At 42.8% G+C, this 17,943-nt stretch overlaps 1 protein-coding gene across 1 annotated transcript; it reads right to left on the bottom strand.

Moving 5' to 3' along the window:
- Positions 1-697: 697 nt before the first annotated feature.
- Positions 698-17,051, bottom strand: EIF3B (eukaryotic translation initiation factor 3 subunit B). The gene is made up of 19 exons (XM_069869737.1): positions 16,593-17,051; positions 13,352-13,544; positions 11,925-12,044; positions 11,777-11,834; positions 10,982-11,110; positions 9,837-9,994; positions 9,019-9,150; positions 8,852-8,918; positions 8,248-8,294; positions 7,530-7,744; positions 6,875-6,943; positions 5,759-5,881; positions 5,211-5,289; positions 4,325-4,463; positions 3,577-3,702; positions 3,027-3,104; positions 2,460-2,568; positions 1,803-1,920; positions 698-1,265 (listed from the first exon to the last, which is right to left on the bottom strand). The coding sequence occupies exons 1-18, from the start codon at positions 16,984-16,986 to the stop codon at positions 1,817-1,819; spliced, it is 2,340 nt and encodes a 779-aa protein (XP_069725838.1). The 5' UTR covers positions 16,987-17,051; the 3' UTR covers positions 698-1,265; positions 1,803-1,816.
- Positions 17,052-17,943: the final 892 nt, after the last annotated feature.

The following is a 17,943-nucleotide window of genomic DNA, read 5'->3' as shown; positions in this document are numbered from 1 at the left end:
GGGCAACCCTTTGCCCCAAGGGTGCTTTCTGCTTTCCACTTCAGATCCACCAGACACTGCTCTGCGAGTGAGCTCAGGGTTTTAGAAGAGCCAGTCAAGAGGGCTCACGTTAGCATTTCACTGGCCTTTCCCAGGAGAGGAGATAGCAGCATCCTCATTCTACTCTGCCCCTCAGCAGCAGGCCAAGCTCTCTCAGTGCTCTCACAATATCCAGACAAGAATCTCTACTCATATATACAAATACAGAGAAGTTGCTCCATCAGCTTTAAGTACACTTTTCCCCTCCAAGCACAGAGGGCTTTAGAAATGAAACCAGGTACTGGAACAGGGATCATAAGGCATGTAGATAAAGAGCAATTTTCTGAAAGTTTGCAAAGTTCACAATAAGACTTCAACTAATCCAATAATTCTTGAGGCTGGTATCAGTTTGCCAACAGTTTAAGAAATCTACTAATTTTCCAGTCACTCCAGTACAGAAACAGGTCAACTTGCCTGAATAATGAGCCAAACCATCACTGTAAAAACCAAACAAACCACAACACAAAAACAGACGAGCCACGAGGAACCGAGATTAAAAAAAAAAATCCAAAAGGAACCATACAGTCAATATAGCAAACACACTCGGCATCACTGCAGGTATGTTTAACTTTCATCATTCAGGGAAAGATTCTTTACAAACAACGCACAGCCAGCCTGGTTTTAGTATAGGTCTGCTTTTATTTCCATATTCAGCTTTTTGAGGGAGACATCCTTTCGCAATCTGAAAGGAGGAGGATATAGCCCACTGTAGTGCTGCTTCAGCACACTAAAACACATCATACGAAAAATGGTTCTGTTGACTTTTCCCCAAACAAAACGAATATCTGTCCGTGCGCTCAGGACATAGAAAGAGTCCTGAAACAGAGACATTGTGTGTGTGTGTAAGACAGAGGTGCTCTGACAAACCTCACCTCACTGGCAATAGTCAAAACCCACTGGTTGGCAAGTACTGCAAAGGGGTCAGGAAGTAAATACTGGTAGTAGTGGACTTAAAAAGAAAAAAAATTAAACCCTAAAAAAAAAAAGAATAAAAATTTAAAAACAGCGCCTTTCCAGTGTCTCACTGCAGTGGGCAGCAAGACCTAAAGGCACTACAATGTGTTAGAATGGAGAAAATCTGGTGCATCCACCCTTCCAGAGTGCAAGAATATGGATTAAAAATTCCAGAGTTGATGTACACTTTCTGAAAATGAACAAGCTTCTTTTCAGCACAAAATATGGTGTTACTGCAGAAAAGCAAAGAAGAGGTGAGTTAGTTACTGCACTTTTATACAAACAGATCAGCCTCACCACAGGTACTAGCTAGTGAGAGGCTACATAAGCACATGCTTCCCCTGTTTTTCAACTGTTGTTTGTTTAGATCCTTACACTAAGCAGCTTCTCTCTTTGTTCCATAAAAGGATCTCCCATGGATGGGACACATAAGCCAGATCCAAATATACTCAAAGGTATCAAGGCTCTAAGTCCAGTTCCTCCTACTGACAGAACTCAGAGTCTGCAAGTTGACCCTGAATCTGCTGCGGCTTTGATCACTCCGGCAAGACAGGACATACACATTATTCTGCTCAGTACAACCTGTAAATCTGACCACCTGTAATCACTTTTTAAAAAAAGCTTTTGTCTCGTCTAGCCACAGAGAAAACAAACCAACTCTGAGAACAACACATTCACTCATGCAACCGAACTAACTCAAACAAATTACTGAATCTATAGCAACAGCTAACAGAAAAAGCGTCTCTCTACTGAGAGGTATGCTGTCTTACCACAGCTTTATTAATTACTCTGGTTCTGCAAGGGTAATAATTTCTTCATTGATAAAAAATTCAACAGTCTCCTCTTCCCAGTCATCGACATTGCTGTCCAGTTCATCTGTGTCCACTCCTGGAATGGAAAAAGCATTGACACTGTATGCATTGAACAAGGCAGCAACAGAAAGGTTTGATGCTCTTGGCAGAAACAGTCCTCAAAACAGTAGTGAAATGAGAGGTGTTTGGTGCTTTAAATCGTAAGAAATACATGCTAAATGCATTAAACAACAACTAAGGCATTGCTGTCTCCCACCACAGGGCTTCTGTGGATTTTCTGGTTAAATGCAACACACAAATCTCTTCACAGTCTTATCCCATGGTCAAGCTAATGCTTGCCTTGAGCCATAAAGAGGCGAGGTAAAACATAAGATACCAAAATCTGACAGCGAGTAATATTTGAACTTCTTTCTGTAAAAAAAACCCAAAAAACCAGCTACCCCTGAAAAACTCACATCATGCTGTGATTGTGTAAATAACCTTCAGAGAACAAGGGACTAACTCTTGCAGGAAACAGAGGGAGAGAAGTGGACAAACCCCCAAAATAGGGTAGTTATTTGGTAAGAAGAGGCAGTGATCTCACAGCAAGTCTTTACAAGTACTATGTGGGCTTACCTCCTCGAAGCTCTAAGCGCTCATTCCTCTGCTCCATGTACAACTCTTGTGCCATCTTGCGGTACTTTCTGAACTCTTCCATCATCGTACGTCTCCTTTCCACTAGCTCCTACAGAGGCAGGAAAAGCTTGTTAGAAATCCTCAATAAATCAAATCCACATGTGATGCATTTGTTAGCAAGTCAAACTTTTCTCATGAACAAACTTTCTACTAACTTAAAAGGAAAATGATCTCTTATATAGTCAAAAAGCTGTTCTGGTGAGGTTTTCCTTAAATTAAAGAGCTTTTCTTAAAGACTGAGAAATGCAGCAACTCACCAAGAACCCCAGAATGTTACCACCTTTGCTTAATGAGGTAATACCAGTGCCTCTCCAGATTCATCACTGTTTAACCTGATGGTTTAGTTGCATCTGTCTGAACTACCTATTGGAACTAACTCAAACGATCTGGATTCAAATGAACACAGGTGTTTGATATAAAAGAAATCTAACATATCATCATTACAAAATAATTAAGGATGCGTTACAAGAATTTCATCTACATTATTATATTACAAAAGTGTCTTGCCTTTGAAGCTTTGGACTGGCTCAGGCGATCCTTCTGCTCAAATATCTTTGAGTATTTCTTCAGGTCCTTCTTAATTTGCTGTAAAACAGGGAATTTGATTTCAACTAGGACATCAGACTGGCAATCACAACCACCATATTCTGTAAGAACTCCTTCAGCAAGCCTAAGCAGGCTACGCATTTTTCAAAGCACCTCTCTTCTGGGCAGTTTCCCTTTGCTATAATTGTTTGTTCTTTGTGGCTTAAAGCTCATGTAAATGCTTCTCTACATATGCAATTAGTGAGGTCTGGACAGATAGATGCAATTTTGTTATTCTTTATACCCATTCACTGTACTGTAAGTGTAATAACTGGTAACCAATTCTATTCAGAACTTAAAGAAAAATAATATTTACAGTCACTTCCAGAAGTGAGGTCCCCTACAGCAATATATGTCTTCACAAATTCAGGGCAAAAGGCAGTTGCATAACGCTGGGACAGTTCAAGTCTCAATAAGAGGGAGTAAACTGAGTATGTTTATGCATCAAACTAATGTCAGTGGAATACACTACCTTTATCTGATCCTCACTCAGCAAGGTGGCCGGTCGCGGTCTCCAGAGAAGCTGACAGAACCTGTCTTTATTGTTTTTCTGAAGCAGACGGCCTTGGAAGGTCCATAACCAATACGCATTGTCCACCTGGAACAGCAGTGCATCACCTCAGTCAAGATAAGCTAACACTTGACGCCGCAGTCCTTGCTCCATGTCTTAAGCGTCTTTTTTATAAAATCAGCACCATTGGTCAACAGAACCAGGGTGCTTTTTGTTAGCACCTTCCTTGCACAAGTCAAATTCCCCAGCAAAATATTCGTTCCACTGAAGCCTTGCAAGAAGCTACCTTCTGGAGGATCACAACACTTGGAAACTAATCCAGCCCTTCTATCATGTTCTTAAGTCTCCGATTCTATACTTCTACGGGAGAGGATTATAGTGCCGTGCCTGGAACCATACAAAAATTACGACAAGTGCGATAAATCCTGATGTTCTGTGTGGACCATGAGGAGTTTCCAACAGCTAAAGACATCATGAAAATTCAGAAAAAGGACACTTACGAACTGCCCTTCCAGGACTTATTTTGGACAATGAGTGAAGCTAATAGCCCAATTAAATAGAGAAGTACAGAAATAAATGTATAAAACTATGGTGTGGGTTTTAAGTCATATGAACAGTGGTAGCCACCCATTTTCTCATCCTAGACAACAGAATTCTCTAATACCTCTATCAGAGAAAAGAAAAAAAAGCCCAAAGTACGCTTTAGTACCTTGTGGCTCCACCAAGAGACAGAAGTCACAATGTATCTGCCTGTAGGATCCCATTCCACATCTGAAGCTGTATAGTGTTCAGCGATATTCATCATGGTGCAGTCAGATGTATCAACAAATGCTAAGGCACCATTCATGCTGCAAAGACAAAACAAGCCAGATTGTTTTACACATTAGCATAGCTTGTTCTTTTAAAATGCATTTCACAAGCCACATCTTTACAACTCTTCACTACAAAGAAATTTTCAGAGTAACTAAGAGACAGACACCTACTTTGGTTTCCATGCTGTATAATCCTTCCCTGTTTTATTTCTGTTCTTTAAGTCATAGTGAAAATATATGATAGGCAAGTTACAGCCAATGTTTAGCATACGCTTAGGTGTATTTAAGTAGTGAAGGCAAGAGTAAAGAAAAAATAGGTATCTATGATGAACAGCAGCCCTTGTCTGAAAGCATGTAAGGACAAATACTACTCAACTGGTTAACAAAACCCATTTTCACTTGCTCAAATGTGAAATTTCATTGATAATACTGTACAAAACAGCTTTGTCATTAAGGGGTATGGCCCATAAGGAGGCATAAGGCTATGACAACAAATGCATCATAAGAGGCACAAACAGTGGATTAGCTGAGAGTCAGTATTTAATTTAAACAATCGAAGTGTTGAAAAATGCATTCTTCATTTGATGTGGAAAAAACAGCAAGTGAAAGTTACAGAAGACTAAGCTACATCATGAAATGGCATCTCCTGTTTTCCTTTGCTTTTGCAAAGTTGATTCAGGATTGCACAGTAATGCAATATGCATGAAGATACTAAAAACTTCTTGGTGAGTGTTTTTCCTCCTTAAAATCAATATGGTGTTCGGTAGCCTGTGCAATACTCACCTTCTGAGGCCAGCCAACACGACAAATTGCCCTTGAGGACTCCAGAATATCGTGTTTGCCTGCTGTTTGTCAAACGTTTCTAGAAAGGAACAAGACAAATTCTGAAAAAGAACTCAGTCCAACTCCATCCATTCCTCAAAGCACTTCTGAATGCTGCAACCAAGTCCTAACAACACCCCTTAGCTATACAATTCTAAAGGCTAAACCCAGCAGCACCAGAACATCCACAGCTAACAGAAGAAACAGGAGGAGCTCAACACCCAACTTGAGGATTAATTTTATCTGAAGTGAGCCAAGCCTCTGTCACCTCACATGCACTTCCCAAGTTCTGGCTTGCAGGCCTTTTACTCCCAGACCCTGAACTGATTCAAAGTGAAAACGGTTTAGCTGTCACCAGAAGGTCAGACTTCTAGAACACAAATTCAGGCATAGAACCCACTGCCATACTATCTACCCACCACAAACAGCCACAGTTCTGAGTTCACTACATCTATTGCCATGGAAAATGCTTAGTATCTGCACTTTTCACTTGTTTTACAGTCACTTACTTATGAGTTCTATTTTCCCATTGTTTTTAACATGGTAAAAGGAAACTGAAATTCGTGGTGTTTCTCCATGTAACACAGCAAATTTGCTTCCATTTGGTTCCCAAGCAAAGGCTATGATGCTTTCTGTAACAAAAAAGAAGAGGAGTCAAAGCTCTCTCAAGAGACAGTACAAAGCTTTGATTTCTAGCAGTTAACAAAGAAAACCAAGATGTTGAAGAGACAGAACCCATTAGTTAACAGACTTTGCCATTGTCATGGTCTTAACCCCAGCTGCCACCTAGGACCAAGCAGCTGCTCTTTCACTCCTTGCCTCCACCTCCACCATGGGATGGGGAGAAGAATCAAGACACAATGAAAACTCATGGGTTGAGATTAAGACAGCTTAATAGGACAACATCAATAGAACATACTAAATACGTGATGCCCAAAAAATTGCTCATTGATGACCAATACCCAGCCTGTCCCCAGGCAGTGAACGCCAGCCAACTTCCCATTTATATACTGAGCATGATGTTATACGGTATCAAATGTCACATCTCTGTTCAGCCTGGGTCAGCTGCCTTGCTACACTCCTCTCAGTTTCTCTGTGAGCTTCCCTGCTCACTGGCAGAGCGTTAGAGGAAAAAGCCCTTGATTTCTTAGCAACAACTGAAAACATCAGTGTAGTCTGAGAAGAATGTTGATAATAACACTAAACCACAACAGCTACTGGAAAGAAAATTAACTCTATCCCAACTGAAACCAGAGCAGACATATAGACTATCTTTGAAAATACATGTTGATCAGGCAAATGAAGGAAATTATTTGAGTGAAATGCTTCCCATAACAGCTCCAAAGTCTCCCATCTTCTCAAAATACATTCATAACGGCCCCACCATCTTTATTAACAGAAGATTTTCAGTTCTGTCATTTTTCAAGTCAGTCACAAGCATGAAGAGCAACAAAAGTTTTGGTTTCTCATTTTTACATGAGATGCCCTGCAAGATGAATACTGTAACTTCTATGAAGAATTAACTTCCTACTTATGTCACATGTTGACAGGAATTCTGAAAAAATATACAAAAGTGCCTACTCAAATAAGTTAAATATGAAAACTAAGGAAACACTTGGCATTACCTTTCATTTCCACCACATCCACTGGCACCTGTTTCTCCCTCATTCGGAATATTTCAAAGTTGGTCACTACTCCCTGTAAAGGCCCAAATTAGCTCGTTATCCAGCACAGAAGCAGCAGAGCAAATTTTATCTCTAGGCATTCAAGGGCAGCTACAGAAGTAGCCTGGCAGGATGACAAGACAGTCAAGGTTTGTTTCTTTAACAAGAGCAAATAGATACAGTTTGCCTTGTTAGCAAACACATTCTAAATTTTTGTGTTCTGATAAGGAATAACTGAATAATTGTACAAAAGGATTTGTTTCTTTTCAGACTGTTCTGAAATTTAATTAAGGCAGATAAACATACGGCACATTGTGCAGCATGACCTATGAGTTGTTCAACAACTGCTTACTAATGGGTAGAAAAGACGTGAGGCACATAGATCTCAATCAAATCCAAGATGCCAGGTCAAAGTAAATCTTGGATGCAAACTTTACGTACATTTTGCTCTCCACATGCCTCAAATTCAAATGGAAAAAATGAAAAATAGCTTTGATATCATATAAGTTACGCTGTCTACATTAAAAGACAGTACTGTAAGAAAATGAGGTGTCATAGAATCATAGAATCATAGCGTGAGATAGAACCAAATTTAATGAACATAATCAGAATTCACATGCCTGTGTCCCTTTGGGAGTCCTGTCGACCTTCACACACAGGTAATCCCCGTTCTTCTGCCAGTGTAGTTTACAGTCTACAACATTGAACAAATTCCGTACACGAATTTCTTGTCTAGAAGGCAGCTGCATCAAAGTCACTCTTGCTGGGATGTCTTTGTCCTCAGGCACCCAGAAAGCAATTATGTTACCACCTGGAGACCAGGAGAAGTCTCTACAGGAAGAAAGTTACAGATTACATTTTAATATTTTTAACATTTCCAGTTACATTTTAATTTTTAGTTAGTGATACTACAAGCAGAAACAGTTTTCATCATTGTATCTGAATGTTGCAGACAAATATCAACTCTCAATAATAAAGACACACAGACAAGCAACACAGACCTTACATATAATAGAATTTTAAGCTGTTTAAACTGTTTGAAGCCAGCACACAAATCCTGTAGGCAGATATTCCCTAACAAATGACATTCCTGTTGGGTTTTGTAGACAAGGAAGAGGACTCTCGAGCCAAACCCTGGGTCAAGCAGTACCACAAAGAGGATTTCAAAGCATGCAAGCAAACTGTGGACATCAATAAATGGAGACTATTCCGCTCCTTTCTGTCAATTTGTCTAATTTGATCATTTCAGCATGAGGCCATTTGCTCCTCTTGCCAAAAGCCCCAGACAAAGATTCCAACTAAAAAGAGAAATCTTTACAAAGGAATAGACTCACCTTATCCCATTGATCTTCAAGCTTTTTTTGTCCAACAAACCCATAGACTAAAAGAGAAAAGTGTGAGTTTTTAATTACTAACATTCTTCTGCTTATACATGCACCGTCAACTTGGCCATAAACGAAGGAATTGTGTACAGTTTTCAGAGATGCTGTATCCCTATTTTTTAATTATGAACATATGTATGCCACAATTAGAAAGAAAACAAAAGTGACTGTAAAGAATAAATGAGTACAGCATCCTGAACTATAATGAAAAGGCAAAAGAGACTAGATTAGGCTGCAATTTGTAGCACATTTCGGGTGCTTCAGCACTCACTTGCTACTGAGAGCTGGGTGGCATCACATAACCTTGATCCTGTTTACTCTTACAAGTAACATATTGAGCTGTCTAGTTCTTTTAGAAGTGTGGTGTGAAATTTACTGTCAGACTCAGCTAGTGTCTCTCACCCAGGAAAGAACAAGACAAAATGAAATACGTTTCTCTCCCCTTTAAGCCCAGCTCTAGAGTGCATTATTAAAACGCATCATTTAAAATAGATGCCATGGGAAATGCTGACTCTGTAATACAAAAAGCATTATGTAAAATGAAGCAAGAACTTACAGGTGTTTCATAGATGCTGAGGGTATCTGAAGTCATACGAGCAAAGAATTTACCATCATGACTCCATCTAAGCAAATAAAAAGAAGAATATTAGATAAAGAACAAATTTCTTATTAAATGAAGTCTGGGATAACTTATCTATACTCCGATTCTGTTTCTCAACCTACTTAAAAATAGGCCAGTGAGCTGAGTTTTCACAGTGGAATCCTCGCTTCTTCTGCCCAGTCAGAATATCCCAGATGATAATGGCCTGGGGGTCATCCTGCGTGTCCATCAAAGGGCTGAAGGTCACTAAATACCTACAAAAGAAATAATCAATTTCACTATCCTAACGTCATCCACTATGTCAGTACAAGCAGGCTTTCATCAGAATAATATTTATATACAATGCACAAAAAGCCAGCAGTTTCCCTAACTGAACTATAGGTACAGTAGACTTCTCCATTTAAAGATAAACAATCTCCACCTAATACAATAAACCATGAAATGTAATTTCTTCCAAACGCATTCCTTGAAAACTAGCAAAATAAGATGCATTACATTCCTAGAACTATTCCAGCTTTCTCTAAATCGCTCTTTAATGTGAAAAAAAGCTTAAGGAATATATTTCAGTACTACAGATCTGGAGGCTGCTCCTCAACTGAAACTCTTCAGAGGCCTAGAAATCTAACACCACAAACACCCAATCCAACTAAAGAGGAAATAAACATGGTCTTCTCCCTTGAGATAATACCACCTTTAAGGAAACTTGTCATTAAGTTTTGTAAACCAATTATTCCAGATTATGTTAAGTATCTTTCTTGAAGTCAAAAAAAGATCAGGTAGAAATTCACTCATTCTAAGGATTTATGCATGAAAAGCAGTACCTAAAAAAGGAAAGGAGAATGGAAGACCCCAATCACGTGAGATTTGAAAGGCCAGCATCCAGAACACACGTGCCTCACGCTTTTAATCCTGTAACCCAAATCAATGTTATACTCCGTACCTTTCACAGGGTGAGAAGTCAATAAGCTGCACTCCCTGGTGACTAAACCTTTGAATCTGCTTGAATTTCTCTCCACCCCAAAGCGCGATGCCTCTCTGGTGGAACGTAGCCAGGTAGGTACCTTTGGGGGACCAGCGTACATAGGTTTCTGTCCACCGCTGGATTTAAAAAAATAAGTACACACAACAGTTTAATTTCATGCTGAATTCCTAAAGGAGAAAAAGAAATTAATGTGTGGCTTGTAGCATTACATTTTGCAAATCCATTTACTAAGCGGAGATCTCAGAATTAGTGATACCTTGGACCAGTCTGTAACTTTATTGCGTGCACATAATGCACAGTACTTATTCTTCAAGTTGAAAACTGTCAGTTGAAACCTTTCCAACTTACTGATCACCAAAACTATTTTCCAGATACAGTGACAACTGTTGTATAGTAACAATTCACCGCACCTAACAGGCCAGTGTTTCCTTGTTGTCTTTCAGCCCTAATAAGAACACACACTTCTCAGGAGTATTTCTTAACATCAATCCAGCTCTTGATCTTCAGGTAAGTTAGAAAGGTTTCAGCAATACTGACCATACCCAGTGACCATGGTGATGAGCAAAATTACTCAGAGCTAACTTCTTTCTAAAGAAAATGCTTCTGGGTTCCAACAGTTCTCAGCGAGTCAACTGCCTGCAGCAGACAGGCACACTAACTCTCCTTTCCATATGCTATTACCAAACCAGCTATTCCTCTTCAGCACCTCTGTGGTCAGCAAAACAACAAAAGGCAATCCAAAGCAGCATAGCTAAGCACATACTCAGCTCTAATGAATAGTACTCCTCAAATTCTGACTTTGCATTTTCAGGTCTTTCTGAATCACCTGTGATACAAAGATGAAAGAAACTAATAGACATCAGGGACCAGTTAAAGAAACAGAACACCATAAACAAGTTAACTCCATATTTGTTTTACCTGAGCTGCTGAGGCTAACTCTAAAGGGTGTAATTTCACCGCTCTTCCTCAAAAGGAGGAAAAAAGTTATTTCAGTAACGGGATAAAAATATATCGTTTTCAAAAAAAATGAAAAACCTGAAATGTCATAAAATGAATGAGACTGACAGTGTATCTGCAATGTACAGCACTTCCAGGACACTCACTGCTCTGTCCTCAATTTGAACAGGTTCCTTGATGTCATTCCAAAAAATGGAGGTCCGGTCTCCTGACTCAAAGATCACACTGTACTGATCCCTACAATCTGGATCTTCCAACCAGTATCGGAGATTCCCCTAGGAAAAACAGAAACAAAAACATTATTAGCGAGTCAAAGGCCAAGGCGAAACGTCTCCCAAATTAATATCTACCAGGCAGGTGGAAGTTGGTCTACGCAGTGTGCGCAACTTTGGAGTCTTACCATTGCAAACAAGTTTTTAAAGTGAAATTAAATAATTCAAACTACCAGTTACTGGAGGCTAAGAGAACAGATCATAAAAAGGTGGACCTTCAAGGTGGTTTGATGGCATTTAACGCTTCTTGCCTAAAATAATCAAAGGCAATTTTTAGTGGTTTGTTTGGGGTTTGGTTTTTTTTTTTTAGATTATCCCTTTCTCCACAGGACTCTTAGAAAGGTGGTGGTAGAAACACAGAAGTTTGCCTCAAACGTTGAAAAATCTAAGGTTATGCTTTCAAAATTCTATTTTTCCAATGACTTGTGGAAAATCATTATTTTCTCTTAAATTTTATCCTACGTGGAACTGCTGAGCAGAACCACTAAGTTCTTCCTGTTACTTTCTGAGACAGTGAGAACAAAGGAATAGGAGCACACAATCACCGCTGCTACGTATAACACCACTATTAACACATTGTTTCTATTCTCATATGAACACTCCAGCAATGAAGTAATCATTTCATGTTATGCTGTATATTTTTTTTCTACTTTTCAAAAAAATCCTTACCAAGTCCTTAAATGGCTGTTTCTCAGGGATTTCCCACTCATCACTGATTGTCATGTACCTGAAAAAGCAATTGGATCAGTTACACTCCATGCACACACTCTTGATTGGAATCTCAAAATGCACGGATACACACGATAACTGTACTCACTTATCAAAGTCTGTGAAAAGGTTGACTCTGAAGGTGTGCTGTTTATCCAGCTTGTATCCATCAGCATTCTTCACAGCATCCACTGCATGAGACGGAGACATGTACTCCAGAAAGATGTACCTACAATGAAGTAGGAAGTCATTATTGACTATATAACAGGCTCATAATAAAAAAGAAATTAATAAAATAAAAACAGCAGAGATGAACTAATAGCTCAGTACAGAGCATCTAGAAAAACAACTTCCTGTCTTGTCCTTAACCAATTAGGATCAATAGCAATTAATCTCCATTTTAGCCACAGACACATATACACGCTGCAGCTGCGTGGGCTTGACTTGAATTAAACTGATAGTCTAGCCTATTTACAGAAAAGATAAGTGATGAATGTGAGTTCAGTGGGACACAGAACAGCAATGAGAGCTGGTAACAGGCAGGCTAACTGTGCAGCTCTTTCCAGCTGAATGACAGATCACGCTTAGAAATAGTAAATCTGCTGTCACAGGCATCTCGATGCCCTACCCTTGTTTTTCAACTACGCTGACTATAACTCAGCTCCCTTTTTACCACTACTACAAACTAGCTTGTAGCCCAGCAGATGTAAAATTAACAGCATCCTGAAGACTGGCAGACACTGCCTCAAATAGAGGCACGAGCGCAGAGAGAGGGAGTAATTTTCTCATGCTTCTCAGGTTGACCCTATAGAACCAACAATCCCTCTGCTCCCGAAAACGCACCGTTTTTATGCTTCCTAAACTATGGATTCCTCCCAGACTCATAAATATATGCTATTGCAACCACAGCAACAAGACTCAGTAAAGCTTCATATTTATCAGATTGATTTTTGCCTGATTTCTCTCCCTTGCCCTCTCCCTTTGGGCCTGATCATTTCTGGTTAGCTTTCTTCTCAATTTAAGATGCTGCAATTCACCAGGAACAAGGATCAGAAGTTGGCAAAGGGGAAAAGGGTCCTGGGGAGGTGCTGAACTTAAGGAAGTTGAAGTCACTAAGTATAAGCACTGACAATCAGATAGAGAATACTGACAGCCCATTTTGCAATAAAAAGCATGTTCATTGCTACTAAGTTTTGAAGTAAAACATACCATGAAACTATTTATTAGTGGGGGCAGACCTTTGACACCCCCCCCTCATGTAGTACTGCTCAGAAATTCATCTCCCAAACCCAGCTAGATGGTTTCCGTAATTAACCCCCACAAACACCATAGCTTCATGCGTTATTAAGATTCTCAGCTCTCTAAGGAACTACTGTTTGTCACTGAGACTAGATGTCATGATCATACAGACTAAGGCAGAAGTGAGCATGAATGAGTTAATCATAAAAACTGGCCATAAGGTATTCACACTGATAACCAAGGGCACGTCAGAGCAGCGTTTTGACCCTATTTCCCGTAGGGGTTACCATGACTTACCCTTTTGTCTTCCCATCTGCTTCTGGATAAAATTCATTGATAATTTTACCAAATTTGGAAAATATTTTGTGGATGACATTCTTCAGTTTCTCAAGTCTGTCTGGTCCAACCTGGGGAACGTTATCCACAACGATTACAGAATCGATTCCATCTGCTTCCTGCGGCTGATCTTTCAGTATATCACCAAGTAATTCTGCAATGAAAAAGCACACAAGAAACTAAGGCACTGGTTTGCACCATTAAGACTGAAAGATGAAAAGAATTAACGATAGTAAGAGACCAGGAAGACTTGAAATTTCAAGCAGCATTTAAGAAACTTGGTAGTGAGTGAATAATACTCCAACAGTACTTCCTCAACAAGAGGCACAATCACGCAGTTTCTTAACAGGCTCCAAGCAGCTAAGTCTTGAAGTCTTTCTTAAAGAAACACTTTACACCTTGACAACATCAACACTTGCACTATTAGATTGCGTCAGGAGGTGAAACTGGCTTACAAAGCCATCAGAACCAATGATAAAGCAGACAACTAGAAGCCCAAATTATAACCAGATGACTGATAAAAAGAAATGTAACGTGCACATCCCTCTCAGCTTATGTGAGTTTTAGCATAATGCAAACCTATCTGCCACACTGGAAGCTCTGCGTGTCTTGGCATCACTGTAATTATGTTTGAGAACTCACACTCTGTCTAAACCTTTAATTAAGCACAAAAATTAAGGTCTAAGACAACACACGGGAAGCCATATTTAAAGCACGCAGCAAGTGCAGAACAGAACACGCCTCATGCTCTGGATATTCTTCAACCATACTACCTCCCCGTTCCTGTATCATCTTACAAATTTTGAAAGCACTGGCTAGTGGGACGGTCTGTTCTCAAGGCAATCCTTCAGGAATAAGCCGCTCTCCAAGTAGCTGAGAGTTGGAGCTATGGACATGCACTGGAGCGATGGACAGGGAATCGCTTGCCTGGGATTTAGGACACACACAGTGAAACGACTGTTATACTTAAAAAATAACCAGGATTGAATGGAGGAATTTAAAAATCAGTTACTACAGTAAAATAATACGTACACTTCTTATTTACCCTACAATTGCAAACCTTAGATTCTCCATGAATACAAAATGGAAGCATGTCCCATGAGGACATTTCCACAAGTGCCTACATAAAAAAAAAAAGCCAAAATTACAAAAGAGTAATTTTGTAGGCTCTCTTAGTCATTTTTTCATAATTGCTTCTCACAAAAGACTTTGTAGGGCTACAGACAAACCAAGGAATGCACACTTAGATTCAGTGCAAGAATACAATATTCTGACTTGAATCAAAACTGAGACAGATTAAAAGACAAATACCTACATTGGACCCTTCCACTACCTTAAATTCAAAACCATGAACAAAGGCATCTTCAAAGGGTAAGAAGCTGGTTTAGCCAGCTTATTCCACCCACAAGAAAAGCCGGGTGTGGTGGGTACATAGCTATCTTCAGCCGGCAGTATTTTAAGGACCACTATCATCACCCAAACTAAAGCTTCACTGCACCTAAGCTGTTATCTGACACATCCCTTCTCCTGCCTGGGTTTGGATCAGCTGTCCATGCCAACACCATGCTGCAAAAAAAAAAAAAATAAGTAATGCATCAGAAATGGTCGAATCCTAAAGCAGATCCAGCTCAAAGTTGTTCCTGAAGATGTCATTTTATCACAAGCATTGAAATAGCCACGGCTTAGTGACAGTGATGGACTGTCTTTCTCCTTGGCGAGTCATCAGGATAAAGGGAAAGGCATAAGGAAGATGCAGTAACACACAGAGGGAAAGCCAGACCAGCAAGAGTGACTAAACTTAAACACTGTAATTCAGCTGCTAACACTATTATTCACACAGCTGAGAACTTAACGCACTTAATCCTCAACAACAAAATAGGTAAGGATGGAAAAATTGTTTAGTTTCTGAATAGACAGAAACGAACATCATAATCCCATATGTAGACAAGGCGTATCAAGCAAATAGTTAACTAGACAAAGAATTCAACTATACTTGCAGACAATTCTGCCAAAGTCTCTTTGAGAAGCAAATGTAGAGATACAAGGAGCTATACACACTACTAAATTGAGAATAGCAGACACCTTCCTAACCTAAGATACTTCTCTGCTATTTTAGTAAGCTAAAGCAGGACTGGAACCCTAGAAAGCACATGGATCACTCTGTTCCACTGCCAACCGAAATAACCAACTGACTTACAAACAATCTCATGCTTTAAGACACGTTTTTCAGTTTTGATACACATAATGTAAGACCTTACAACACACAGGATGTATATACCTGAGACCCTACAATAGCACATATGTCAGGTAAGTGCTTTTGCTATTCAAGAACTGAGATGATTGACCTAGAAAGGCGTATCTGAAAAATGCTAAAATACAGTTCTAACTCCCATGCAGCTACACGATGTCTTAGCCACTTGAAGACAGTTAACACCCAAGACATTTAAAACACCCTCAGCTTGAACCTTCAACTGCCAGAAATATTTTTCCATATCTTCTTGTCACAAAGCACCATACCCCCACGAGCAGTAACTCTTCAACCCCCTACTATTTACTCACAGATTTCACTCTGGATGCGTGGCAAATAACAGAACTACGAAATCTGATTTGCAAACACCTGGTCAGCAAGGTTAGATCTCTGTTTCACTAAGGGCAGCAAAGAGAAAGTGCACAAGCTGCCCCATCCCTGGAGGTGTTCCAGGCCGGGCTGGATGGTCCTTGGGCAGCCTGATCCCGTGGGAGGTGTCCCTGCCCACCGCAGGGGTTGGAACTGGGTGGGCTTTAAGGTCCCTTCCAACTCAAACCGTTCTATGAGGGGCTACAGGAGAGCTGGGGAGGAACTGTTTACAAAGGCTTGTGGTGACAGGAATAGGGGCAATGAGTATTAACTGGGGAGGGGCAGATTTAGACTAGACATAAGGAAAAATTTCTTCACCGTGGGAGTGGTGAGGCCCTGGCCCAGGCTGAGCAGGGAAGTGGCTGCCCCATCCCTGGAGGTGCTCAAGGCCGGGCTGTGCGGGCCCTGGGCAGCCTGATCCAGTGGGAGGTGTCCCTGCTCAGAGCAGGGGTGGAACTGGATGGACGTTAAGGTTCCTTCCATTCCAAACCATTCCACGATTCTGTGACGGGTGCCCCCGTCCCGGCTCCCCCGGAGGGCACGGCCCGCTCCCCCTCCATCCCCCGGGCCCCTCCCGGCCCGCACCTTCGTCGCTGATGTCGTCCACGAAGTCCTCGGGGTCGCTGAAGGAGATCTCGTCCTCGGGCTCGGCGGGCGCGGCCTCCCCGTTCTCCTGCGCCGCGTCGGGCTCGGCCTTCTCCCCCTTCTCCTCCTCCTCCTCTCCCTCTCCCTCTGCGGGCTCGCTCCTGGGCTCGGCGGGCGGCTCGGGCTCCTCGGGGCTCTGGCGGCCGGAGGGCGGCTGCGAGGGCTGGGCCGGCTCCTCGGCGGGCGGCGGCTCGGGGGGCCCCGGCGGCGCCTCACGCTCGCCGCCTACCTCCTCCTGGCCCTCTCCCTCGTCGGCCCGCGGCGGCGGCTCGGGGGGCGTTGCGGGCCCGTCGGCGGGGCCGGGGGCCGCGGGGCTGCGCTCGCCGTCCTGCATGGGGGTCGGTGCGCGGCGCTCCCAGCTCGGCGCGGGCGGGGGAGGGGCGGGGAGGCGCCTGCACGCGGGCCATGTGCGCCGGCCCCGGCGGGCCGCGCGCCGCGGCGCGAACCAACCCGCGCGGCCCGAGGGGGGACGCACGACTCTGCCCCGCCGCGGGCTCCGCTGGCCTCCGCCTCCTTCTCCTCGGTCTTCTCCTCTTGTTCCTCGCACGATCTCGCCGTCTTCTCCGATGCTCGCTCTTCACCCGGACGGCGGCGGCTGCCGCTTTTTGTCACCCTTCAGCCGCCATGGCTCCCCCCCGCTTCGTGCCTCGGTGTGGTTGAGCCCAAGATGGCGCCTCCTGCCACTCCACCGAGGTGGGGTTCGGCCGAACCATTTTGCGACAAGGGGGAGGCCCTGAGACAATTAGCTGCGCAGGCGCGGCCCGAAGCCTTCCTGCCTGTTAGGCAGCTCGGCATATCCCCCAGTCCGGCGCTGGGCGGGAGGTGACGGGACGACACACTGACACGAAACGAACCGCCGCCTCCCCCCCCCCCCCCCCCCCAACCTTGCGCCGTGCGCTCGCCCGAAGGCTGGCGGTGCCCGCACGGGCGCTACCAAGTTCGCACGGGGGCGGGGGTGGGGGGGGCGGTGTTCGTGCCGGGCTCCGGGGCGGCGGCAGGTGTGGTGTTGGGCTGGCAAAGCTGTGTCTGAGCGAGCCGAGCTCTCCGTGTCCAGGTCACAGAGTCACACAATGCTCCGTGTTGCTAGGGACCTCAAAAGACATCCCGTTCCAGCCCCCTGCCATGCGAATGGACACCTCCCGCTGGACCAGGGGCTCCAAGCGCCGTCCAACCTGGCCTTGAACGCCTCCAGGAATCCACGGCTTCTCTGGGCAGCCTGTGCCGCTGCCTCACTACCCTCACAGTAAAAAAATTCTTTCAAATATCTCATCTAAATCTCGCCTCTTTCAGC

Source organism: Phaenicophaeus curvirostris, chromosome 16, assembly GCF_032191515.1.
Source record: "Phaenicophaeus curvirostris isolate KB17595 chromosome 16, BPBGC_Pcur_1.0, whole genome shotgun sequence".
Taxonomy (NCBI): domain Eukaryota; kingdom Metazoa; phylum Chordata; class Aves; order Cuculiformes; family Cuculidae; genus Phaenicophaeus; species Phaenicophaeus curvirostris.
The sequence above is the reverse complement of the archived record's forward strand: the minus strand, read 5'-3'. Positions and strand labels throughout refer to the sequence as shown.